Source organism: Leucopleurus acutus (assembly GCF_964270905.1).
Source record: "Leucopleurus acutus genome assembly, chromosome: 19".
NCBI classification, from domain to species: domain Eukaryota; kingdom Metazoa; phylum Chordata; class Mammalia; order Artiodactyla; family Delphinidae; genus Leucopleurus; species Leucopleurus acutus.
Genome location: NC_139161.1, coordinates 54064554 through 54091819, shown reverse-complemented (window position 1 = coordinate 54091819; position 27266 = coordinate 54064554). Strand labels below are relative to the sequence as shown.

The 27266-nt window shown below is 41.4% G+C and overlaps 1 protein-coding gene across 1 annotated transcript; it reads left to right on the top strand.

The window, feature by feature from the left end:
• Positions 1 to 70: 70 nt before the first annotated feature.
• Positions 71 to 27204, top strand: LOC309975038 (myosin-8; the record flags this gene model as incomplete). Its single annotated transcript, XM_082859933.1, has 38 exons — positions 71 to 280; positions 973 to 1116; positions 1202 to 1358; positions 3712 to 3739; positions 3840 to 3948; positions 4032 to 4124; positions 4259 to 4322; positions 4987 to 5085; positions 5177 to 5280; positions 5661 to 5799; positions 6888 to 7006; positions 7084 to 7233; positions 8726 to 8896; positions 9791 to 10100; positions 10209 to 10276; positions 11915 to 12002; positions 12088 to 12205; positions 12566 to 12689; positions 12781 to 12917; positions 14405 to 14660; positions 16330 to 16572; positions 16665 to 16841; positions 16918 to 17063; positions 17148 to 17238; positions 17325 to 17714; positions 18131 to 18257; positions 18592 to 18710; positions 18837 to 19033; positions 20191 to 20374; positions 20459 to 20624; positions 20720 to 20844; positions 21787 to 22095; positions 23285 to 23488; positions 24468 to 24593; positions 24677 to 24847; positions 25032 to 25136; positions 25702 to 25797; positions 27019 to 27204. The coding sequence occupies 38 exons, from the start codon at positions 71 to 73 to the stop codon at positions 27166 to 27168; spliced, it is 5814 nt and encodes a 1937-aa protein (XP_082716059.1). The 3' UTR covers positions 27169 to 27204.
• Positions 27205 to 27266: the final 62 nt, after the last annotated feature.

The following is a 27266-nucleotide window of genomic DNA, read 5'->3' as shown; positions in this document are numbered from 1 at the left end:
TTCCGGTTTCTATGTCTCCTCTCCCTGATTTTTTCCCCAAGGCAAAATTCTCTCTAAATAAATCGCAGCCATGAGTGCGAGTTTGGACGCCGAGATGGCTGTTTTTGGCGAAGCTGCTCCCTACCTTCGAAAATCGGAAAAGGAGCGGATTGAAGCCCAAAACAAGCCCTTCGATGCTAAATCATCAGTCTTTGCGGTGGAGTCCAAGGAATCCTATGTGAAGAGCATCATACAAAGCAAAGAAGGAGGGAAAGTAACTGTAAAGACAGAATGTGGAGCAGTAAGTAAAAACATAAGGAGAAAATACTCTCCGCCCTATTCCTCCACCTCCTCGCTTCAAGTTGAAGCCTTCCTTGCTCAGAATCTCTAAGCCTATTGCCAATACAGACACCCTTCTGGTCCATTAACAGACATCAGATCTGGGAGGTAAAAGAAATTCTCAGCAGTAACCTCATTTCTCCCTTTCCCAACTACCCAAAGGACTTTAAAGCCACTAGGCTTGGCCTCCAGCATCTTCCTTCAATTCCTCACTCCCAGTCTAAATCCCCAAACTTGGGAGAAATAAAAACTAGCTTCTCCTATCAAAACAATTACTATCTAATTAGATAAACAATGTATTAATATCCCCATTACTTCCCCCCAAATTGAAGTTTCTTGTAATAAATGGCCAGGAAAAGTGAAAATTTTAACCCATTTAAGTAAAATGATATAAACTGATAAATAAACCTGGGACAAGGAAATGTGGGAGGAGAAAAGTAATTTTTAAAGAGTAGTACGTATTCTAGCTCATCAGAGGAAACAGATTTTCTTACCATCAAACGCTAAGATGAATGTATTTTCATGCCTTTATTTAAAGGACACCGAATAATATAATGGAAAGTGTCCACAACTGTAGTCTTATAATTAAAGCAGATAAACATAAATCCTCCCTCCAACCATTAATACAAACTTGTCTCTTACTTTACTTGCCAGACTCTAACTGTCAGAGAAGACCAAGTCTTCCCCATGAACCCTCCCAAATTTGACAAGATCGAGGACATGGTCATGATGACCCACCTGCACGAGCCAGCAGTGCTGTACAACCTCAAAGAGCGTTACGCAGCCTGGATGATCTATGTGAGCGCCTTTCAACATCTCTTTATTCCACCTATCTCTCCAAGTAAAAACAAATCCCACATGTTGAATATTCTGATTTTCTCAGACCTACTCGGGCCTCTTCTGCGTCACCATCAACCCCTACAAGTGGCTGCCGGTGTACAACCCTGAGGTGGTGGCTGCCTACCGAGGCAAAAAGCGCCAGGAGGCCCCGCCCCACATCTTCTCCATCTCTGACAACGCCTTTCAGTTCATGCTGACTGGTGAGTGAGTGATGCATCTATTTACAGAAATGTGGAAATAGAATCTTTAACAAACAAACAGACTTTGGGCTTTGATTACAATAATACATTGCAGCCACATGGGGCTTCACTGCTTTCAAGGAACTTTCAGAGCTGTAATATCACATATTCTTCCCTGCAGCCATTCTATAGATGAGTAAAGTGAAGCTCACTGAATTCATTGACCTACCGAAGCTAACCCAGCTGGTAACCAGAAGCCTTGTTGAAATAATTAGTAGACCTCTGTAAACATATTTGTTGTTGCTTTCTCCCATTTTTTTACTTTCTGATTTGGACAGAAAAAAAGTTCAAGTAGATTTTTTTTAAATATCCACATCTACAGCAATCAAGGAAAACAGTTACCAGCCATAGTGGGAAAGCTTTGTGAATTCCTTATCTTTAAAAGACACAGCTAACATCACTAGCCTTTGGGGTAGAACAGGAGTAAAGAGCGAGCCATGACTTTCCTCTCAAAGATTTTGAAGCATTTTCCTACAAGAATAGAAGAAAATAGAAATCCCTCTTTCTTTGAAAATACTTTTTTTTAAGTTTTTTTTTTTTTTTGACGTGGACCATTTTTTTTTTAAGTCTTTATTGAATTTGTCACAATATTGCTTCTGTTTTGGTTTTTGGCTGCGAGGCATATGGGATCTTAGCTCCCTGACCAGGGATCAAATCTGCAATCCCTGCGTTGGAAGGCAAAGTCTTAACTACTGGACCACCAGGGAAGTCCTGAAAATATTTTTTAAAAATTATATCAAAGTCTGTTATTCCTGTCTTATCAGAGCATAAACAAATGGCTTTGATGCAAAATGTAGGCCCAAATACAGCATGAAAACCTTTTATCGGCACACACCAAATGTACTGCCTTTGGAAATATTCTAAATTCCTGAGTTTCCTGTTCTTCCATGAGATATTAGAAACTGGAGAGGATTTTGCTCCTTTTTGTTTTTTTATTTGATTGTTTTTATGCACTGTTTTTAAATTGTCTTTTAAAGGAGAAGAGGGAAGAGAAAGGGATAAAATAGGAATCTTCCATTACAAATTGGCCAGCAGTTCTACAAGGATATCATACCAGGAACCTGTTCTTTGGTTGTCAGCAGAAGCTAGCTACCTTCCAGAAATTATCCAAATGTGGGCTCATTCCAGAGGTTTTAACACTTAGCAGTTGCATTTACACTGCTATGTACACCACCACCCCTACAGAGGCCCCCACTCCCCCAAGTTTTGGGCCTGCTCCGAATTCAAGATTACTTATCTCCAAACATGATTTTTGTAAAAAAAACACCCAGAACTGTGGCATTTGACCGGTTAGGGACTAGAACACTGTTTTCTTATCTATGCTCCCACTAGATGTGATATGATCTTTCTTGATTTTTCTTCTATTGGAAAAAGAAATCAATCTGAGTATGTTCCAAAATCTGTCTCTACTTCCCTGAATAGAGCTTTGAAGTTCTCTAAAGTCTATATCTACAACTAAATAGCACCCAAATTAGCATCTATTTCTCTGAATAGATTTTTTTAGATTTGAGAATGCTCTAAAATCTATATCAGTATAGAATTAAAGATTTAACAAATCAGAAAATTGGTATATATCCAACATATCAGTCATATAACTAGTGACAATTTTTGTTTTCATTACTTAGAAACGTGTATAAAATAAAAAGGAAAATAAGTAAATGAACACCAACATTTACAATTCCAGATCCCTTCCTTTTTTAGTATTACCAGCTGTCAAATTAATATGAAAAACCGGGAGGAGGCCAGGTAGCAGAAAAATATATAAGCTGGAAGTCAAATAGACCTAAACATCTTGATAAGCTATGTAACTATTAGAAAAGTCACTTATTTCTCTCTGGGTTTGTTTCTTCATCTGTTAAATGAAACTTCAAAATTGTATGATTCTTACTGAAGTAGTTACAGATGAAATTATATGATGCCTGGAATTTTCTTTAAAATAACCAAGTGAGTTTAGGATGGGAGTACAGGTTATACAAAGTTGGCAAAATAATAACTGTTGAAACTGTATGTATGATGGGTACATAGGAGCTCTTTATACGTTATTGCCTCTACCTCTGTATATGTTTGAAACTTCCCATAAGTTTTAAAATTAATAATATTTTAAGAAGAAACACATGATTCTTTGCCTCTTATTTTCACAAATTTTACTCCAAGAGGCAAGTACTATCTGGGAGCTACACACAAAACCAAGATCACAGGCAACATCTTCAAAATGTTAGAAAGGATAAACTGCTTAATCTTTACAGAGTCAATCGTCTTTGTACTAAATGTGTACTATTTTTAAAAACTGATGGTCTTGATTTCTCTTTTACAGATCGTGAGAACCAGTCCATCCTGATCACGTATGTGATTTTTTTCTTCTTCTCTGGTTTGTGGTGATTGTCTTAGATGTCGACAATGTGAGCTGTAGTTCTGATCTCTTCTCTGGTTTCTGTCTGACAGCGGAGAATCTGGGGCAGGAAAGACGGTGAACACGAAGCGTGTCATCCAGTACTTTGCAACAATTGCAGTTACTGGAGAGAAGAAGAAGGATGAAACTGGCAAAATGCAGGTGGGTCTGACAGGTGTGTCAGAATCAAGACTGGCAGGGCACACAGGAAGCCCCAGATGTGAGGACTGCTCTTGCCTTTACAGGGGACTCTGGAAGATCAAATCATCAGTGCCAACCCCCTGCTGGAGGCTTTTGGCAACGCCAAGACTGTGAGGAATGACAACTCCTCTCGCTTTGTGAGTCTCTGGGTCACAGAAGGGTTTTCTCAGGCCTTAAATGCCCCAAAAGGCATGTCTGAGTTATTAACTCAATCTCTTCTTACTCGTGTGCTAACAGTCTTGTATATAACATCATCTTTTTCACTTGCAAGGGTAAATTCATCAGGATCCACTTTGGTACCACAGGGAAACTGGCTTCTGCTGATATCGAAACATGTGAGTAACAGGACCATTGAAAATCAAACAGAGAAACAAGTGATGTCATTTGCAGGGATATTTTGCAACACTTGTTGAGCACTGAGCCTGCTGGCAGTGTTGCCCAGGAGCTAATGCCAGACTTATCCATAATCGCTGTGTGCTCTATTTACCTCAGTCTCAGACTGATGGCTCTATAACACATTCTGCAATTCCTGCCTCAGAAGCAACTATGACATTTTCTCCAGGGAAAGCAGTAGGACTATCTATGGACTCCTATGAGTTATCTATAGGCTAACAATACATTTCTGTGATTTGCTCTTGATGTGGGCTTTGGTAGGTGTTTCCAAGGTAGTCCCTCACCAAAGAATCTAAGGTGATCTGAGGAAGGAGGGGATATTAAGGATCAATTATAATACAGAGGTCATCCATGTGCAAAGTTCATTTTTACTAGAGCATGCGTACTTCACTCTCTGCTCTTAGATGGTGAGAACCTTGAGTAATTGCCATACGTATTTGGAATTCTTACATGTAGTACCAACAGGATCGATAATCACGTTGAAATCTCAATGGAGCCTAACGTAATTTAGGCCCCAATTTTAGCCAAAGACACTGAAGTTCATTTAATATCTCAGCAGCATTAATATTTTTTTCTAGTTCAATGTCTATCTCCCTCTCTTTCCAGATCTTCTAGAAAAGTCTAGAGTTACTTTCCAGTTAAAGGCAGAAAGAAGCTACCATATTTTTTATCAGATCACTTCCAATAAGAAACCAGATCTGATTGGTAAGGATGAACTTAAATTCACAGACAAAAGTTAATATTTTTGTTAACAACTTCTAATGTAAACCATATACCCTGAACTCTATGCACCCAGACATGCTCCTGATCACCACCAACCCGTATGACTATGCCTTCGTCAGTCAAGGGGAGATCACAGTCCCTAGCATTGATGACCAAGAAGAGCTGATGGCCACTGATGTAAGACACACACTCACTTTTTAAAAATCCATTATGGGGCTTCCCTGGTGGCGCAGTGGTTGAGAGTCCGCCTGCCGATGCAGGGGACACGGGTTCGTGCCCCGGTCCGGGAAGATCCCACATGCCACGGAGCGGCTGGGCCCGTGAGCCATGGCCGCTGAGCCTGCGCGTCCGGAGCCTGTGCTCCCAACGGGAGAGGCCACAGCAGTGAGAGGCCCGCGTACCGCAAAAAATAAATAAATAAATAAATAAATCCATTATGTATGGAAATGACAATAGCAACCACACCGCAAGTGTGGTTACCTTAGAATATAGTGTAGCTGCTCCAAAATACGTTAGTCTCTTCTGCCCTAACTTTGTCCTGTCATTTCTCCTGGCAGAGAGCCATTGACATCCTGGGCTTTACTCCCGAGGAGAAAGTGTCCATCTACAAGCTCACAGGGGCAGTAATGCATTATGGGAACATGAAATTCAAGCAAAAGCAGCGTGAGGAGCAAGCGGAGCCAGATGGCACCGAAGGTACCAAATGAACCTCCATCTGGGTTTAAATTAGAGAATAGAGCAAGAAAAAGACAGGTTATTCTAAACTCACATTTCCTTTGTAGCTGGACTTCTGAGGGGCATGTACACATTTACACACACTGCATGCTTTCCTCACCCCCTTTCCCTCCTCACATCTCCATATCTCCATCTTTCTATGCAGCCCAAATGAACCCTAATAGCCACTTGTAAGGATATATCTAAAAAGCACAACCTGGGGCCAGATCATTAGAGAGGGAATGAGACAGAACCGTGAGCTTGCTTTGCCTTAGCAATGGCGAGAAGGTATATAGGATAACTTGGCATATTGGTCTACTTCAGCACCAGCTGGGCAAACCTAGTGGAGGGATACAGGGTCTTGCCCAAACACAGAGCTGGGGCTGGAGGACATCTGTGCCCATGTGTGTGTGTGTTGTCTACATTTAACCCTCAGACAATCTAGGCAACAAGATAAAAAAGAAACTGAGAAAGAAAAATCATATACTCTATGTATGGAAAGAACATGGAACTTACAGGATCTACCACGGAAGCTAAAGTTATCTGCTCCTTTAAGCCTTTCCTGACCACCCTGGCTCGACATTCTCTCTCCCTCATTTACATCATAGTCATTGACAAAATTTTAGAAGGGGACTCTGTAGGAATCATGCACTAAAATTTAATCCTCACATTTTCAGATAAAGAAACTAATTCGCTGAGGTTAAATTGGGAGGAGCTAAATTGAGATAAGGTGTATTTATCTTACCTTCCACCCCCACCTACTGTGTCTTAAGAGCAGGGACTCTGGCTTTTGTGTTACATAAATTATTTCCATAAACACTGGACATATTTTTATTGTTGTTAAATTTCTCAGGAGTTGCTTGCAACAAATCACCAAAGGCCAGTGTAACTGACTGACCATTTATTAGCAAGTATATGCTCTAATATACAGAGAGCCTCACCTGATCTTCTCTAGAATTATTTAAAGCTTTCTATTTAAATAACAACGAAAGTGGATGGAGGAAAATGGAAAGACTACCTTGAAGAAGTATCTGCTGTTAAACAACATTCCTTGAATTGTGTCTCTGCAGTTGCTGACAAAGCTGCCTATCTCCAGAGTCTGAACTCTGCTGATCTACTCAAAGCCCTTTGCTACCCCAGGGTCAAGGTCGGCAATGAATACGTCACCAAAGGCCAGACTGTGCAGCAGGTAAGTGCACAACCTCAATGAATCACACACATCCCAGGCCTTTCATAGTGCCAACAAACATTACTCTGTCCATGAAGGTGTACAATGCAGTGGGCGCTCTGGCCAAAGCCGTCTACGAGAAGATGTTCCTGTGGATGGTCACCCGCATCAACCAGCAGCTGGACACCAAGCAGCCCAGGCAGTACTTCATCGGGGTCTTGGACATCGCTGGCTTTGAGATCTTTGATGTGAGTTTATCTTCATATTAATAAAAAGTGGGAGAAAGGCAATTTGGGTTTTGATATACTGAGTATTATTATTCATTTACACTTGTAGTGTCTACATTGCTTTCTCCAGCATGGCACCTAGGACGAAATAGCTAGGAGATAACTAGATAATAACAGAAGTAATAATAATAGCTAACATTTATCACGAAGCCTGTATTTCTGGCACTCTACTAAGCACTTCAGAATGTTACCTCATTTAATCCTCACAACGACCCATGAAGGAGTAACTAATATTACTTCTAATTACATGTGGAGAAACAGATGCAAGAAAATCAAAACACTTGCTAAAGATCCTCCAGCCATATAAGGCAAAGCCACGACAGGAACCTGGCTATGCAACGTTTGGTCCATACACAAGGCACCTCCCGTAGAGGAGAAACAGCCTAGAGGTAGAAGCGCAGTGACAGTTCATAGTCTTCCCTCTTCCAGATTCATCTGACACACACCATTTCCCCTCTGGGCCATCAGCTTTATCATCTATAAAATGAGGGTGTCAATTATTATAAAGACTCCATCAGGGGGCTTTCCTGGTGGCGCAGTGGTTGAGAGTCCGCCTGCCAACGCAGGGGACACGGGTTCAACCCCTGGTTCTGGAATATCCCACATGCCGCGAGCAGCTAGGCTCGTGCGCCACGGTTGCTGAGCCTGTGCTCTGGAGCCCGTGAGCCACAACTGCTGAGCCCACATGCTGCAACTGCTGAAGCCCGTGCGCCTGGAGCCCGTGCTCCGCAGCAAGAGAGGCCACAGCGGTGGGAGGCCCATGCACCACAACGAAGAGTGGCCCCTGCTCTCCGCAGCTGGAGAGGGCCCGTGGGCAGCAATGAAGACCCAACACAGCCAAAAATAAATTAAATAAATAAATTTTAAAAAAAAGACTCCATCAGATCTTCAATTTCTATACCACATCAGGTCCCCCCTTTCACAGACCTGACAATGAGGATTTACCAAATGTTTGGTATGAATAGAAGAGCAATTAGCCTATTAATTTCACTCTGCACATCAACTAAAGGTCTTAAGAAAAGCTTTGCTTAATAATGTGGCGCCAAAAGTGAAAATGTGACCTTTATCTTGAATTGGGGGGGGTGGTAAAAGAAGTGAGGCTTTGCAGTGAATTACTTTCGCCTTAAATCTGAACCGTAACTCACAGGATCATGCTTATACTTTTAATGCACATTTTTGCCCATGCAGTCTTCAGAGGTGGAAAGAGGTAGATTCTACCAGAACTCTTGCTACGTGACTGACAGCTGTGCCTTTAAATAATGCTCAGAAATCATGAAAAGGGTTCATGTCAAAAATGATCATTTTAGTCCCTGGGATTTCTGAAGAGACAACAATCAGTTTAAACTTTATTTCATTACTGTATTCCACATATTTTCGATAAAAGATTTTTCTTCAGTAATGAATTCTACTGCTATAAAAATCCACTTAATGTTGGAAATTTGGTTTTGTGCAGTACAACAGCCTGGAGCAGCTGTGCATCAACTTCACCAACGAGAAGCTGCAGCAGTTCTTCAACCACCACATGTTCGTGCTGGAGCAGGAGGAGTACAAGAAGGAGGGCATCGAGTGGGAGTTCATCGACTTCGGGATGGACCTGGCCGCCTGCATTGAGCTCATCGAGAAGGTCCGCTTGACTTCTAAAGGAAACCCGAACTGAAAGGATAACTTTCCCAAGTGCCTTAAGCAACTCCAGAATGTATTACTGTAATCTTAACTAGACTGATATTAGAACAAGTTAGAAAATTACTTTAGAAATGACTTTCTCTTTTCAACTTTTACGTAAGAAGAATCAGAGAGTGTTTAGCTTCACTATGTCATAATAAGTTCTGTTCTAACACTGGCTCAGATCCAAGTTTAAAGCAGCATCTCTATTGAGATGGTCTGCTTCACTAGAAGGACTACCTCATTTGTTCTAAATCTATCTCCACTATGATCCAAGATGTCAACAATAGAAATAACTATTTTCTAAATCAAAATTAATGCACAGGTAACACAGCTAGGGCTTATATCAAAGGTAATCTGTTTGGAAGTCAAGAGTCAAATTGCTATGCTTCTTCATAATCTATCTTTAAGGGATTAAATGCACAAAATGTCTTAAATAAGGTTTGCATTATTTATACCATTAAGTTATTGCATATAAAGTAAACATCCTTCTAAGTCCGTAAGTCCTTTGCATAGAAAAACAAAACTCTGACAATAGATTAATTCACCAAACAGGGGAAAATGTGGTAATCACAGAACATTTTAATAAGTCGCCCCCACTTAGGCAGTGCTGACATTTGGAGTTTATATCCGGCTACTCTTTTAATTGAAAATAATGCTATGGATTGAATGTGAGAAAGAATGGTGGAAAAGTCATTCTAGTGACAACAAAAAGACCTCTTTGAGCTATGACCCTGGTTTACTTTATAAATGTATTTAATTAGGAGTGCTCATAATTCAATCAAATGACAACCACTGTGTCTATATCTTTTGAGACAAGATAGGTTGACACCAATGTCTACTTTTCTGAATTCAGCCACTGGGCATCTTCTCCATCCTGGAAGAGGAGTGCATGTTCCCCAAGGCCACAGACACCTCCTTCAAGAACAAGCTGTATGACCAGCACCTGGGCAAGTCTGCCAACTTCCAGAAGCCCAAAGTGGTCAAGGGCAGGGCCGAGGCCCACTTCTCACTGATCCACTACGCGGGCACCGTGGACTACAACATTGCCGGCTGGCTGGACAAGAACAAGGACCCCCTGAACGACACTGTGGTTGGGCTGTACCAGAAGTCCGCAATGAAGACTCTGGCCAGTCTCTTTTCCACATATGCTAGTGCTGAAGCCGGTACTTTCTGAGCCCCTGATCTAAATTAACCTATCCCCACAGAATGTTCACATACCATTCCAGCCTCTGGGATTCTACTTTCGTTGATGGGTTTTCTTTTTATCTTAGACAGCGGCGCAAAGAAAGGTGCTAAGAAGAAGGGCTCTTCTTTCCAGACCGTGTCAGCCCTTTTCAGGGTAAAGTACAAATTTAATTCGAAAGATCTATTCAGTTCCTATGACTTATCATAATTAGGATAAGGATAAAGGATTTAGAATAAATTAGGAGGGAGTGGAACGTTAATAGGAATGACTTCAGGTATTCCTTCTTTGTCAGGGCACAGCCAAAGCAATACTCCTCCTGTAGGGCTGAATGCTTTACCTCTTACTCCTTACTATGCTCATCTAATGTATTCAGGAATTCCAAAATGCCCTTAGAAGCTTTCTCGCTATATAATAAGGCCGATTTTTAAGGAAGCACAGCTGAACTTCAAAGGTCTCCCTGTGGAAAGCCACCAATGTTGCCCTTTGAGAATGTTCCTGAGTTCCCCCCTTGAGAATTGAGCCCAAGACACACCCTTTAGGACATCCTTCCACCAAATCACATCTTTGTCCTCCGAGATGGATTTAATTTTTTCTAATAGCTGAAAATTATCTAAAGCCAAACCTAGTGATTTAGATGGATGATTAAGATAGAAAAATATCTCTTAAGAATAACAGTAACAGTAACATTACTGCAAATAATGTGATTCTCTTAGATGGCTTAACAGCTGGCGCTTCTACAGGGAAACATATGGAGCATCTGGTCTAATGGCTGCTTTGTCAGGATTTCCGTGGCTAAGTCTCGTTCTTTTTAAGACTAAAATGCAGATACTATGTATGACCTAAACAAGAAAACAGCCCTGTTCCTTTTTTCTCACTACCAATTTGCATTATTTCACCAAATATGCCCGTGTTTCATCAACTTATCCTTGTACATAATTGCAAGATTAGAAACTCACATTACTTATTTTGTTTATTTCCTAATAGTTAACTGAGATATGAAAAATAAAGCAACTCTGCCTTCTCAACGAATATACCTAAGAAATACTGAGAAATAGCTACTTGCTAGTTTTCTGTGGTGGAGTAAAACACCACTGTGTGTCATAGTCAGTTACTCTATTTCTGGAATAACTCCCCCCATATGCTTCAGACTGTGATCATTCTCAGGTACTCAAGATCCACTCACACAAGGTCATACAGTCTTATGATTTTAGACTCTTCAGGAAAAAACAAAACAAAACAAAACAAAAACCAAGAGGTTACAGGTCCCAGGGAATAATACACTCAAGGAAGGAATGGCAAACATTGGGACAGTGGCTAACCTAGGTTACCACTGTAAACTACTACTGTAAAAAATATTAGCACTGAGAGAGATGAAAGAGGCCTTAGAGGTAATCTCAACTATTTTCAGATGAGGCCCAGAAAGAGAAAAGGGATTTTATAGAGTCAAGCAGCTCATTAGTGGCAAAGTGAGACTGTAGTCCTTTGTCTCTGATTCCCGGTCAAGAATACTTCCTGTGTGTCAAGGCTACTGAATTTGCAGTTTGTTTACAGGATAGATCCTAGGTGTCATAAATGAATACCAGGGAGAGCTGCATTTCTTCCCAGCACTTTAGCCTTTCAGTTTTTGGCAGGCTAGAACTCTTGAGACCTTTAAAACACAGAGCAACTGAAGCCTCACAGACTTTTACCTAATATAGTTAGGAAAGTGCCTAGGTTCGTTCCATATAATTACCAAAAAAAGCAATCTGAAATAGAACTTTCTCATCAAGTCCCTTCTACCTGGTTTTCTAGGAAAATTTAAGTAAGCTGATGACCAACCTGAGGAGCACACACCCTCACTTCGTACGGTGCATCATTCCCAACGAAACCAAAACTCCTGGTAAGATCTAAGAGCATGAAATAATCACACAGGCACAGGTCTGAAAATTCAGTGCCCAGTAGTAAGTACTCTGATCTATTTTTAGGCGCCATGGATCATGAGCTTGTCCTGCACCAGCTGAGGTGTAACGGTGTGCTGGAGGGCATCCGCATCTGCAGGAAGGGGTTCCCAAGCAGAATCTTATATGGGGATTTTAAACAAAGGCCAGTCTCCCTCTGTCATATTTCACTGAATGCTGTGACTAACTAATCATTTTCACTGTTGCCCTCTGTTCATTGTTTTTATGCATCCTGCTTCGTCAATATGATGAAATTAAGTCAAATAATATACTCTTGTGGTGCTAGAACAGAATACAGGCTAGAGAAGGTGGCATTTCTTAAAAATAGGACAGAAGCATGCATTAGCTTGTGGAAAAATCATATTGTTTTACTATCTGAACCTAAAAGGACAGTTGGATTTTCTACTTTTGCTTTTTCTCTTTTTACTGACTTTTTTTTGGTGTCGTTTGGTTTTCGTATATGATCACACCTTCCTAATCATTCTTTCTTTCTTCGACTGAACAGATACAAAGTTTTAAATGCAAGCGCTATTCCAGATGGACAGTTCATTGACAGCAAGAAGGCTTCCGAGAAACTTCTTGCCTCTATTGATATTGATCACACCCAGTACAAATTTGGACATACAAAGGTATGGCTGTTACTTACACCTGATCCAAGTCCTCTGCCATAGCCGTATCTCCTGTAGTCTGGGGATGATTTGTAACTTTCTCTTTCTCCAGGTTTTCTTCAAAGCTGGCCTGCTGGGTCTTCTGGAAGAAATGAGAGATGAAAAGTTGGCCCAGATTATAACAAGAACTCAAGCCATCTGTAGGGGATTCCTAATGAGGGCAGAATATCAGAAGATGTTGCAAAGGAGGTAACCATGCAGAGGATAAGGACTGTAAGGTCTCTTAGGGACTTTACCTCCCTCTTCCTTATTCATTAACTCTTTCATCTTGTGGTTAATATGCACTTCTCACCCAGTTCCGAACTCACTCTTACAACACGTCAGCCTCTGCTTAACCCCTCACACTGGGATTCTCTTCAAAACGTCTCTCCTCCCTCAGTTTCTCCCTTTCATTCATCTCACATACAGCAGCAGGAATCGTTTGCAGTAAACACTATTTCCATCACACCGTATCTGTTTGCAGTTCCCCATGGTCTCCCACATCAAATCCAAGTTGCCTGTGTGTCTGTCAAGGCCACTCTCTATTCCCTACCTCATCTATCATCTCCCACCGCACAGCCTTTTCCAGCCAGGCTAAACAATTTGCTTATCTCCTTCTCTCCTGTTTGCACAAGCGCTCCCCTCTCAGCCTAATTTATCTCTTTACCAATTCAAGACTTCCATTTCCGCCTCCTCTAATTAACCTCATCCAACCCATCCACCCAGCACTACTGCTGTCCTTACACACACGTTTTGCATTCATTTTGCTCATCTGTACTCATTTACTTCTGTGGTGTAAGTGTTCCCAAGTCTTTTCCATGTGTCAACATTATGGTTTATGGCATGATATCTGCCTTCTCAGAGATATGGTTCTTATAAATTGGACCTATAGAAATAGAATCTCCATTTTAACAAGCTTGAAGAGGCACACACATTGTTATAAGGCAGGTAAACCTTGCCAGTCTATTGCTACAGTGTGCAGAAGGAATATCTCTTATTACTATTTTAAAATGTTATTTAAATAAAACGAATTTAGTAGCTCAATCCATGCTAAATGCTCTGCAGACATTAACAATCTATCTGAGCAGGTAAGAAGTAGGCATTTGAAAGGACTTGAGAAAAGCCAGTCTATTATGTGAAGGAACTAACAAAAGCTGTTTATGGAGTAGATAATTTGGCAGTGATTAAAATAAGAGGAGAGGTTTCAAGGAAAACAGGGTAAACCATAAGCTCAATTTAGGTGGGCAATTAGGAAAGCAAGCCATGCCCTTTCACAGGTCACATCAGTGTGCCAAAGGCCAAGCAGCACAATTAACTTACACCTGCCACACCCACTCCCAAGTCACTAATATTGTGATTTCTCAAATGTTCTTAAAATGGTATGTGTTGCTCATATATACAAAGGATTCCTCCTCTAAAGTCAGCTTCTTTGCTAATGTGACAGGGACTTGAGAACACACAATAGTTCAGTATGAGCAGTGCACATTAGCAAAGTGGTCATACTGAGGACCGCTCTGAGTGTGAGGGTGTGTGTGTTGTGTGTGTGTGTGTCCTGCATATAAAATATACAGAATTTGACACATCACTTACATGTGGGGGGGGTCATTAAAAGGGGAGTTTGTATGTAAAAAAATACTACTAACAATAACATTGTCTCTAATGGATCAACCTACACTGATACTTTTCCATCATTTCAGAGAAGCCCTTTTCTGCATCCAGTATAATGTACGTGCCTTCATGAACGTCAAGCACTGGCCCTGGATGAAACTCTTCTTCAAGATCAAGCCCCTCCTCAAGAGCGCAGAAACCGAGAAGGAGATGACCACCATGAAGGAAGAGTTCCAGAAAACCAAAGATGAACTCGCCAAGTCAGAGGCCAAAAGGAAGGAACTGGAGGAAAAAATGGTGACTCTCTTGAAAGAGAAAAATGAGCTGCAGCTCCAGGTTCAATCTGTGAGTACTCTGTGTGCTGAATGCACCATGTCACGGAAGCTTTTCTGGAATTCACATACACTCTGGATTTACAAATGGCCTTTTCTTGAAAAAGAAAATTTCTAGTTGCTTTTTTCAGTATTTCACTTAACTTTCAATATTCCTGTGAAGAAGTAAGGCACCAACTACTTCCAAATTGCAAATGGAAAATGGGAGATTGAAGAATTTATTTAACAATACCACAAATTTAACAGGCATGAAGGAAGCAGTTGAAAGGCAAAGCCCCCAAATCTCAGTCATTTTACTCATCTGCCCTGCCTGCTTCATCCCAGTCTTAAGAGCCCTATTTCCTGAATACAAGTGTATGAGATTGTATTTACACTCATAAAAGACAGTTATTCTTATTGCTCTCTGTATCTCTTTTCCTCAACCCCCAGGATTTAGCTCAATAAATTCATTTGCAGTTACTTGAACTGAACTACCACGGTGGAAGACAGAGCTAGTGATCTCTGTGATTCTTCCTGTGATACTGATCCTGAGTTCTCAAGGCCTCTGTTTATTCGTTAAAGAAGAAGTTGTAAGCAGAGTGGGGGCAGGCTTGGCATCAGCACTGTGGCCAAATACAATCTCCCATTTCCTTGGCCCAACAAGCCCAACAATGTCATGAAGAAATCTGTAAAAAAAAAGGATAGTTTTCTTAAAATGTTTAAGCTATTTTCAACTTTTCCTTCTGATAAGCTCACTTATATGAAGGTTACATTTTCCCAATCACAGCCTCTTCATCTTAACCTCTTTTCATAGGTATTATCATTAGTCAGTGAGTAAATATATACTGAGTGTATGACTATTAAAAATAAAAGCAAAGGAACCCTCGAAGTCCTCATTATCAAATGTTTAAGCATTTTAAAAACTTAAGGTATAAACAAACACTGAGAAGTTAAAGAAATTCCCCAGCCCAGAGTAATAAGGTCGTGGCTGAACTGATTTTTATGAGTCCTTTAATCATTTATAAAAACCTCACTGAGTTATGTAGTTTCTCAAAATTACAAGTTCTTATACAGTCTAATATTCATTTTGAGACTAATAGGTAATTCTTAAAATGGAAATGGAAATGGAAGCCCTGGGCAATTATACAGCACTGTTATGGTCTATCAGGGAGGTTTTGAGTATATGAAAAATGCTTCATGGAAATGTATTTATAGGCATAATGTTACGTAGTTTTTCTTTTTAAAATTCAATGTAGCAACTAGTTGTTTGAGGCAATTTGACTAAGTCAAAAATCTTTGAATAATATAGTTGAAATGCTCTTAGCAATCACTTATTCCAATCCTCTTTAATTACATGAGATAACTGAGGGTAAGAGGAGTAAATCAATTTGTGCAAGGTCATACATATGGAGGCAAATTTGGGACAAGAACCCAGGCTTCCTTTGGTCCTTCCACTCTTCTACACAATACTTTTTAAAATAGTCAATTGCTTCAATCCAGTCATTTTTCAGGCTAATTTGCTTCTAAATCTATAGTGCCATATCTAATTAGCTATGTTTCTCCAGACAATGGAATGATGTTCAATTAATTTATATTCATACTGAAAAATTCATTAGCATTCAGTAAACACTACTATTTTGTGCAAAGAACAAGTTCAAAATAAGTAACAAGTTCTCTAACCAGCTCAGCAAATCTCTCCACAGGAAGCTGACGCCTTGGCTGATGCAGAGGAAAGGTGTGAGCAACTGATTAAAAACAAAATCCAGCTGGAGGCAAAGATCAAGGAGGTGACTGAGAGAGCTGAGGATGAGGAAGAGATCAATTCTGAGCTGACGGCCAAGAAGAGGAAACTGGAGGATGAATGTTCGGAACTGAAGAAAGACATAGATGACCTTGAGCTGACACTGGCCAAGGTTGAGAAGGAGAAACATGCCACAGAGAACAAGGTATGAAATATATTTGTATACAGCATATAGAGACTCTGCCATCTAACTAAGCTGCTTTAGAGCAGAGATAATCTCTTCCTTAACCTTTCTAGGTGAAAAACCTCACAGAAGAGATGGCAGGCCTGGACGAAGTCATAGCTAAGCTGACCAAGGAGAAGAAGGCCCTCCAGGAGGCCCACCAGCAGACCCTGGATGACCTGCAGGCAGAAGAGGACAAAGTGAACACCCTGAACAAAGCTAAAGCCAAGCTAGAACAGCAAGTGGATGATGTGTGTTTTTAATATCCATCTGAAAGGTTTTTTTTAATATACTTTAAATTTTTAACAAAGTTTATTTTCTCATTAGCTTGAAGGGTCTCTAGAACAAGAAAAGAAACTTCGAATGGATCTAGAAAGAGCCAAGAGGAAACTGGAGGGTGACCTAAAATTGGCCCAAGAATCCATAGTAGATATAGAAAATGACAAACAGCAACTTGATGAGAAATTTAAAAAGTAGGAACGCCAGAAAAAAAATTCTACGCGACATCATCTTTCAAGTCTTATGGGCACTAATACACCTTGTTCTTCTGTCTAAAGGAAAGAATTTGAAATCAGCAATCTGCTAAGCAAAATTGAAGATGAGCAGGCAGTAGAAATTCAACTACAGAAGAAAATCAAAGAGCTGCAGGTGAGTCATCTCACCTCCATTTGTTTCTGCACCCAAAAACACTGAAATTGAGGTGAGTTCATGTTAATGTGCTGTGTCACTGCCAGGCCCGCATCGAGGAGCTGGAGGAGGAGATCGAGGCAGAGCGGGCCTCCCGCGCCAAAGCAGAGAAGCAGCGCTCGGACCTCTCCCGGGAGCTGGAGGAGATCAGCGAGCGGCTGGAAGAGGCCGGCGGGGCCACTTCGGCCCAGATTGAGATGAACAAGAAGCGGGAGGCCGAGTTCCAGAAAATGCGCAGGGACCTGGAGGAGGCCACCCTGCAGCACGAGGCCACGGCAGCCACGCTGAGGAAGAAGCACGCGGACAGTGTGGCCGAGCTGGGGGAGCAGATTGACAACCTGCAGAGGGTCAAGCAGAAGCTGGAGAAGGAGAAGAGTGAGCTGAAGATGGAGATCGACGACCTTAGCAGTAATGCAGAGACCATTTCCAAAGCCAAGGTACCCAATACTGTCTTCAAATGAGCAGAGTTAATAACCTGTAAGAACCCTCATTGCTCTCTGGCGTTAAACATTGTTTGTAGGCAGTTTATAGCACTGATCTAAAATTTTGTATTCTAATATATTCCATTTTTTTTAAATGCTGGATATAATCTGTTAAGACTATTTCAAAATCTACTTTGTCAGTGTCAAGTATCATTGGGATAAATGAATGAGTTCCAACAATGAGCACTTTGGGGAGATTACGCACCCGTCATAGCTGAATCCTAGCATGCTCCATAGAGTTGGCGCCATCAGTTTCTTCTCACACTTGATGTAAATTTATTCACTCTAAAAATACTTTAAGAATCCAGTGGTAACTTTTTTTTTTTTTACTGTATTCAATGTCTCATCTTTCATGGGTACCTGTGCCGCAGGGAAACCTTGAAAAGATGTGCCGCGCTCTAGAAGACCAAGTGAGTGAACTCAAGACGAAGGAGGAAGAGCAGCAGCGGCTGCTCAGTGACCTGACGGCTCAGAGAGCGCGCCTGCAGACGGAAGCGGGTAGAGATCTCCCTCAGGCCCGCGATTATGGCCTAGACAAAAGCAATTCCGGGAGTTCTGAATTAATAGCAATACTCCCATATTAGAGGGGAGTAATCAACTATAGGAATTTACTGAGCGGGTTAGAAAAAATTTAAAAAAGCAAGAAAGAATCAGCAGACTAGTTTATTTGTTACACTACAATAGCAATACTGCTTTTTAATCTAGCCAGTTCTGTAACAATATTTATAATTAGATAAAGTATATATTTGTCATGTACGTATAATTATATATACAAACTTTAGGCTTGTTTGTTTATGCCATAAACAAATTCCTTTACTTCGGTAATTCTTAGGTGAATATTCCCGACAATTGGATGAGAAAGATGCTTTGGTCTCTCAGCTTTCAAGGACCAAACAAGCATCTACGCAGCAGATTGAGGAGCTGAAATGTCAGCTAGAGGAAGAAACTAAAGTAAGTTTTACCAAAAGTATTCTTGACTGATCAAATCTAAACATATTCAGTTAGGTTCTCCTTTAAGTGTGTAAGTTAAATATCACTGAAGAAATGAATTAAGTCACTGAACTCATACCTCCACAGGCCAAGAGCGCCCTGGCCCACGCCCTGCAGTCCTCCCGCCACGACTGTGACCTGCTGCGGGAACAGTATGAGGAGGAGCAGGAAGCCAAGGCTGAGATGCAGAGGGCGCTGTCCAAGGCCAACAGCGAGGTGGCCCAGTGGAGGACCAAATACGAGACGGACGCCATCCAGCGCACGGAGGAGCTGGAGGAGGCCAAGTGTGTGCTGTGAACTCTAGAGGAGGGACATGACATGGTTTCCTAGCTGCCCAGCTCAGCAACTCCCAGAAAACAGCTGTGATGATGATAACAAAAGCAGAAGCTACCCTAAGTGCATGCTGTGTGTCAAATACTATCGTATATTAACTCATTTCGTTTTCTTAGCAACATTACATTGCATTATTATTCGTATCCCTGTTTTACAGATGAGGAAATTGAGACTGTGAGAGGTTAACCAACTAACACAAGAGCATATGATTAATAAATAGTACAGCTGGGATTAGAATCAGACATTCTGATTCCAGAGACCACCTTCTTAAGTATTGTAGTACAAAGACAGATCTCTTAAAACTCATGCTGGAGGCCATCCGAACTGTGCATAATGTTCAGAGTTAGTCTGAATAAAGTAAAGCCTTAGTCTGGGTACAGACCAAAGGAGACCTTCAGGTAGATCTTCTAGAGCATCAGGGCTAAAGGTTTTTGTGTACATTAGGCATGTATAGTTGGCACACAATTGGGAGTAAAGCAAGAACGTAGACAATTCAGAAGGAATAAAAAGAAAAACCCTGCCTTTGCTTAGACTACATGAATTATCCTGGTTTATGTATCCATTCCTCTCAGGTGAGACTGACCAAATATATATTATTAGAAGAAACTGACTATTTTTCTCTAGGAAGAAAAGTATATAAAATAAAATGGAAAGTCTGAGAAAGCAAAAGAATATGCCCAGTATATCTGTGACCAATAAAATATCTAGTTAGTCTCAAATCCTTTTTGGAATGAGATGAGATATAAATCAATCAATAGAATTGCCCTGGCTAATCATTCTCCATACCGTACTCAATCAGAAGCCCTGAATATCCTGAAATCATATGCTGTAAGATACATACATACAATGTCTGTAAGATACATACACACAGTGTCAGCTCCAACAATGGCCTCTAACAATTCAACAACTAAAAGGACTTGAGTCCAGCTGTTCACCGCTTTGGACCTTTTCACAGTTTAATCCATCTAGAAAGCAGTTCTGGCTACCACAGTTTTGAAAACCATGCTACTTGACATTGTAGAAAAAAGGACTATGAAAGGGGGCTGAGGAGTTTAGCACTTGCCCCTGTTCCTGACCTCTCTCCTTAACTGCCTGGCTAACTTTTTAGGAAGAAGCTGGCCCAGCGTCTGCAGGAAGCTGAGGAACATGTAGAAGCCGTGAATGCCAAATGCGCTTCCCTTGAGAAGACCAAGCAGCGGCTCCAGAATGAAGTGGAGGACCTCATGCTTGACATGGGGAGGTCTAATGCTGCCTGCGCAGCTCTCGATAAGAAGCAAAGGAACTTTGACAAGGTGGCCCAGCCTGCTCAAACTCCATCGATGTTTTACTTAGTCTCCCTTTCTCCTTCCATTAGCTGACAATTTACTGCTTTTCAGGTCCTATCAGAATGGAAACAGAAGTATGAGGAAACCCAGGCTGAACTTGAGGGCTCCCAGAAGGAGTCCCGTTCTCTCAGTACGGAGCTGTTCAAGGTCAAGAATGCCTACGAGGAATCCCTGGAACACCTTGAAATGCTAAAGAGAGAAAATAAGAACTTGCAGCGTGAGTGCTCTTGAACTTCCCTACCCTATATGGCCCTGGAAAGACCTTTCCATGTTATATCAGTCTGACCACTTCTCTCTTCTGTTCACCCACAGAGGAGATTTCTGACCTCACTGAGCAGATTGCTGAGGGAGGGAAGCAAATCCATGAACTGGAGAAAATAAAGAAGCAAGTGGAACAAGAGAAATGTGAAATTCAGGCTGCCTTAGAGGAAGCAGAGGTACGTATATTGATGTTGTGGGGGGAAAATCAAAGATAAACATTGGTGGAAACACCACTGTTTTCATTGGGCAATGGTACTATGAGATGGATCCATTATTACAGAGCAGGTGAGAATCTGAACTCATATAACCTTTATGAAGGACAATTTGGCAATAGTTATCAAAAGTCTTAAAAATGTAATAATATGACCTATCAGTTCTATTTCTAAGAATCTATCCCAAGAAAATTATCCTAAATGGAGGCAAAGTTTAAACACAAGATGTCCAATCCAAAAACAAGGTAAAGCAAACTATAGAACATCCATATGATGCAATTCTCTACAGCCATTAAATGTAGTTAATATGGGGAAATATTTATGGTAGAGGATAATTTTTAAAGCAAGACACACATTTGCATATACAATATAACTTTACCATGTATAAATATATATAAATAGGAAAAAAACTAGAAAAAAAAATGTACCACATTAAAATTGTGCCTCTAAGTGGAGGAAAAATAGGAAACTTTTGTTTTTATAAATTACCCCACATTCTACAATGGACACATATTTTGTAATCAAAATTATATATATGTTTTAAAACTGAGAATTTCTACAACAGGAATTAGTATATCACGTGAACATTTTAATTTACAGAACGGGAGAGAATTCCTGTTTACTACACATAAGTTTAATCATATAATTTTCGTTACTACTCATATGAATAATATTTGTATAGCCCTTTATACTTTACAAAGCACCCTTATTAAAGAGTTGCCCAATAAAGTCTATGACTGAATAAATTAAAGGATGATTTACCTAGTAGGGTCCTAGAGCTCTTTTATTGTACTTTGTAATATTAGACAAACTGATATTAGTAAGAGTTTGGCTCACAAGGGAATACCCTCCAAATATTCATTTCCCATTATTAATTATTAATTAATTGATCACTGTTTTGTTAAGGCATCTCTTGAACATGAAGAGGGAAAGATCCTGCGTATCCAGCTGGAGTTGAACCAAGTCAAGTCTGAAGTTGATAAGAAAATCGCTGAAAAAGATGAGGAAATTGACCAGCTGAAGAGGAACCACATTAGAGTCGTGGAGACCATGCAGAGCACGCTGGATGCTGAGATCCGGAGCAGGAATGATGCCTTGAGAGTCAAGAAGAAGATGGAAGGAGATCTGAATGAAATGGAAATCCAGCTGAACCACGCCAACCGCTTGGCAGCAGAGAGCTTGAGGAACTACAGAAACACCCAAGGGATCCTGAAGGTAGATGGGTCCACATTAACAGCCCAGACAAGTCAGGGAAGTGACCCATCCATCTCCCATTCATCACAACACCTTCTTGTTACACCATCTTTTTTTTTCCTTTTAACAAATTATACAGTTCATAGTATGGAGGTAGCTAAAAATAAATACACATAGAATATATATTTATTTTTGGCTGCTGCAGGCGGGCTTTCTCTAGTTGCGTCGAGCAAGGTCCACTCTTCGTTGCGGTGCGCAGGCTTCTCATTGCGGTGGCTTCTGTTGTCCCGGAGCACAGGCTCTAGAGCTCAGGCTCAGTAGTTCTGGCACACAGGCTTAGTTGCTCAGTAGCATGTGGGATCTTCCCGGACCAGGGCTCGAACCCATGTGCCCTGCATTAGTAGGCAGATTCTTAACCACTGTGCCACCAGGGAAGTCCGAATATATATATATATATATATATATATATATATATATTTTTTTTTTTTTTGTGGAACATGGGCCTCTCACTGCTGTGGCCTCTCCTGTTGCGGAGCACATGCTCCGGACGCGCAGGCTCAGCGGCCACGGCTCACGGGCCCAGCTGCTCCGCGGCATGTGGGATCTTCCCGGACCGGGGCACGAACCCATGCCCCCTGCATCGGTAGGCGGACTCTCAACCACTGCGCCACCAGGGAAGCCCCGAATATATTACTTTTAAAGAAACGTTATATAAAAGAACAAACAGAAGCCCAGAGATAAGCTATGATACGAGTGAAATGAAAAGACTTTGGCACCAATAGGCCTGAGGTTGAGTCTTAGTTTTGTCACTTACTAGATGCCTGATTTTAGGCAAGTTATTATAACCTCTCAGAACCTCTGTTTCTTCTACAAATTAAGAATGAAACTACCCACCTCATAGGGTTACTTGTGAGGATGAAGTGAGAAGACAGATGTCAAGTGCTGGGTACAGCATATGGAAAATGCTCCATAAATTATAGATACTGGTGACTCGCACATGAAAAATAGCCAGTTGATGGCATAAAACACAACAAGAATCAGTCTCCTGATAATCCTCTCTCACCTAAGCAGGTGACATCCCCATTTTCATGCTCATTCAAATGACAGGCCTGTCATTTCCCGTTCCTGGCACCAATCCATTCTTCCAGTTCATCTCCTGGGATGTGCACATCCTCTTCAGGCTGTCTAAGCCTTTTTATTAACTTAACAGGAGACCCAGCTCCACCTGGATGATGCTCTCCGGGGCCAGGAGGACCTGAAGGAGCAGCTGGCGATCGTGGAGCGCAGAGCCAACCTGCTGCAGGCCGAGATCGAGGAGCTGCGGGCCACCCTGGAGCAGACGGAGAGGAGCAGGAAGACGGCAGAGCAGGAGCTCCTGGACGCCAGCGAGCGCGTCCAGCTCCTGCACACCCAGGTAAGACCCTCACATCAAACAAACGCTGGTGTACCGTAAAGTGACGACTCAGAATTATAATATGGAAGTACTCTATTTTTATAAATATGTGTATATTTAAAAGGATTGGGGAGATGCTTTAAAATATTAATTGCAATTACCTTGAAGTGATGCGATTATAGATGATTTTTTGCTGTTCTTTTTAAGATTTTCTACCAAAACGGGGCAGGGGTATTACTTTTTTTATTTAAAAATAAGATTTGACTCTAGATTATTTTGAAAACCATGGTGTGGAATAAACTTGAATAAAGATATCTGTTGACTCCAAAATCTGAAAATGTTCCACATAGTGTTTCTCATCAGGAGCACTTCAGCGTTCAGCATTGCTATGTCTACAGTCCCTGTGCCTTGCAGGACATTTAGCGTCACTGACCAGCCTGGGCGTTAAATGCAGCAGCACGCCCTAGTTATTCTGACAACCAAAAATATCCACCCCCATACATTTCCAAATACCCACTGAGGTGATATTGCTTCCCTAAGAGAACCACTGGGTTGAAATTTTAAGAAAGTGTTTTCCTAAGAGTAATTCAGTATTCCCCAAGGGAGCAAACCATTCAAGTTAACAGAGAATAGATTCCTTCTAACTGATAAACTCTCAGTACCAGGCTCTCACAAAAAGAATCTACTCTTTTCTAATATTTCCAACCTTTTAAGGACAGAACACTAGCAATGTCTGGTTGACATATAATTGAAAGAGCAATTAACTAATACAGACATTCTTGAACATCCACGTCCTTATGCATAAATCAGATGGACATTGGGGCAGTGGCAGGGCGGGGGGAACCAACCGTGCAAATGATTAACATTTTGCACTGAACAAATATTTAAAGTTCAGTGAAATGTTGCCATTAGGTCCCCTGCATAAGCCAACGAGTAATACATTTGTAAAACCCCAAGTGTGCAAACTGCAGGTCTTGTAAATTTCCACTACTTTTAACAGAACACCAGCCTGATCAACACCAAGAAAAAATTGGAAAATGATGTTTCACAACTCCAGAGTGAAGTGGAAGAAGTAATTCAAGAATCGCGCAATGCAGAAGAGAAGGCCAAGAAGGCCATCACTGATGTGAGCAAATGAGCATTTGTTTCATGAAACTGTGTGTTACCTGCCATTACCAGGTTTATTATACTGGTTTATTTACTAATTAGGCGGCCATGATGGCCGAGGAGCTGAAGAAGGAGCAGGACACCAGCGCCCACCTGGAGCGCATGAAGAAGAACCTGGAGCAGACGGTGAAGGACCTGCAGCACCGCCTGGACGAGGCTGAGCAGCTGGCCCTGAAGGGCGGGAAGAAGCAGATCCAGAAGCTGGAGGCCAGGGTGGGTCTCTCAATCTCTCTGAATCCGGGAAGTGAAAACGGCACTCCCCCATCCTTCTCTCTTCTTGTATATTGGCTCCCATCCTTATCCTATGGCTGGGGACAGCCACCCAATATCTTCAGTAGGTCCTGAGTTAATTAACATCCCCCAAGACTGACTATATAAATATCTTTCTTGATTGTAGGTACGTGAGCTTGAAGGAGAGGTTGAAAGTGAGCAGAAACGTAATGCTGAGGCTGTTAAAGGTTTGCGGAAACACGAGAGAAGAGTAAAGGAACTCACCTATCAGGTAAGTGGAAGAGCTTTCTAGAATATCCAGACTTCCTGCACAAAGGGAAACTGAAAACCTGGTGACTATGTGGTACTCACAAATAGCTACATATTAACTTGATATATATGTAAGGGGCAAATGGCACAATCACCTATCACAGACCCTTTCCTAAGCTAGGAAAATCAGGAAGGCCTTTAGAAAACAGTGTAAGTGAGGAAAGAATATAGGTTTCAAAGACAGATAAACTGGTATTAGTCCTGGTTTGGCCTCTCTTACTTTTATAAACTTGGATAGGTTACCTAACACTCTAAACCTTAATTCATCACCTGTAAAACAGAATAAAAACATCTACTCACCAGAGTAGGGAGGTAAGGATTAGAGACGTGTATAACTCTCCAATATAGTGCCTGCACACAGCAGACATTTAACAAGAGTGGCTACTGTTAATACTATGAAGGAAGCCTCAGAGTTGACCACATTTACCCCAGGCCCACCTGCCATTATATCAAAGTGATTTACTTCACCACCTGTAGTGGGTTTATTTCGTTGGATTCAATGCAGACCATTTTTTTCAAACTTCCAGACTGAGGAAGACCGCAAGAATGTTCTCAGGCTGCAAGACCTGGTAGATAAATTACAGGCGAAGGTGAAATCGTACAAGAGACAAGCTGAGGAGGCTGTAAGTATCTTTAAGCCCTTGAGGGAAGAAGAAAACTTCTTTGAGGGTAGAAAGTGTATTAAGAGAATGTGTTAATGAGAAAGAAAGAGACCAAGTAAGAATATGTCATTCTTATTTTAAAAGAGATGATATAAATATGAATTTCCCCCCAAATCCTAATTATAGAATAAGTCTTCAAGACATTTTTATTATTAAGCAATTTGTAGGGGTCAGGGGAAAAAAAGAAAATTCCAAATAACCCACCTTACTTGATAGCTGCAAAGAACATCCAGCAGAAAATCTACCACCATGATAAATATTCCTCTCCCTCTAGAAATGCACAAAATCAACTGTTCCCAAAAGCCAAACAGAAATCTTTCACCCCAGCTGACTCCTTCCCTCACTACCAGTGTCATCAGCAGGGACTTATCCCTGCACATTCGCTGTAGCAAATTAGGATGCACTGGCAGATTCTCCAGCTTCACTTTTCCTGGTTGTTCCCCACCCTCCCAGACACAATGTAGTGGGTAAGAGGTAAGAAAAGGGAACACGAAAGGGAGAGGTACGAACGGTAGTAAGTCCAACCAACAGAGGGCATACTTTCTTCCTATCCCCATCCCCCCATCCACACCATCTCTGTATACCAGAGTCAAAATATATGGCAAAAACATTTCAACTGGCATTTTCCCAAAGTTAGAATTTGACTTTACATTTACTTTCTAACCCCTGTGACCAAGCGTACGTGGGTCTCTTCCTCCTTTCCACCCAGTCCATACATCATAAATAGATTTCACGTATACATGAGTTTGACATAATGAGCTTGTCTCTTCCATTTCAAAACTGTTTCTTCTTTCATTCTTTAGAGTGAAAAATGTAATTGAAGTTACAAGTTCTGTCTGGATTTTTTTTTTTTTTTTTTTGCGGTACGCAGGCCTCTCACTGTTGTGGCCTCTCCTGTTGCCAAGCACAGGCTCCGGCCGCGCAGGCTCAGCGGCCATGGCTGACGGGCCCAGCCGCTCCGCGGCATGTGGGATCTTCCCGGACCGGGGCACGAACCTGTGTCCCCTGCATCAGCAGGCGGACTCTCAACCACTGCGCCACCAGGGAAGCCCTCTGTCTGGATTTGAAATCAGATATGACAAACAAACGATAAGAAGGAAATATCTGAGTTGAGGAAATAATCCTGTTTGTGACAAGTGCAATGAGAACCACAAAGTCTAACTCTCACAACTTTATTCTCAGGAGGAACAATCCAACGCTAACCTTGCCAAATTCCGCAAGCTCCAGCATGAGCTGGAGGAGGCCGAGGAACGGGCTGACATTGCCGAGTCCCAGGTCAACAAGCTGCGGGTGAAGAGCCGGGAGGTTCACACAAAAGTCAGTCCAGAGTGAACACATCTGCATGATACTGCCAAGGGGCTGAAGAAATGCACAAAATGTGCTATTTTGGGTCACTTGCTTTATGATGTTTTTCTCTTAATGCTGAATAA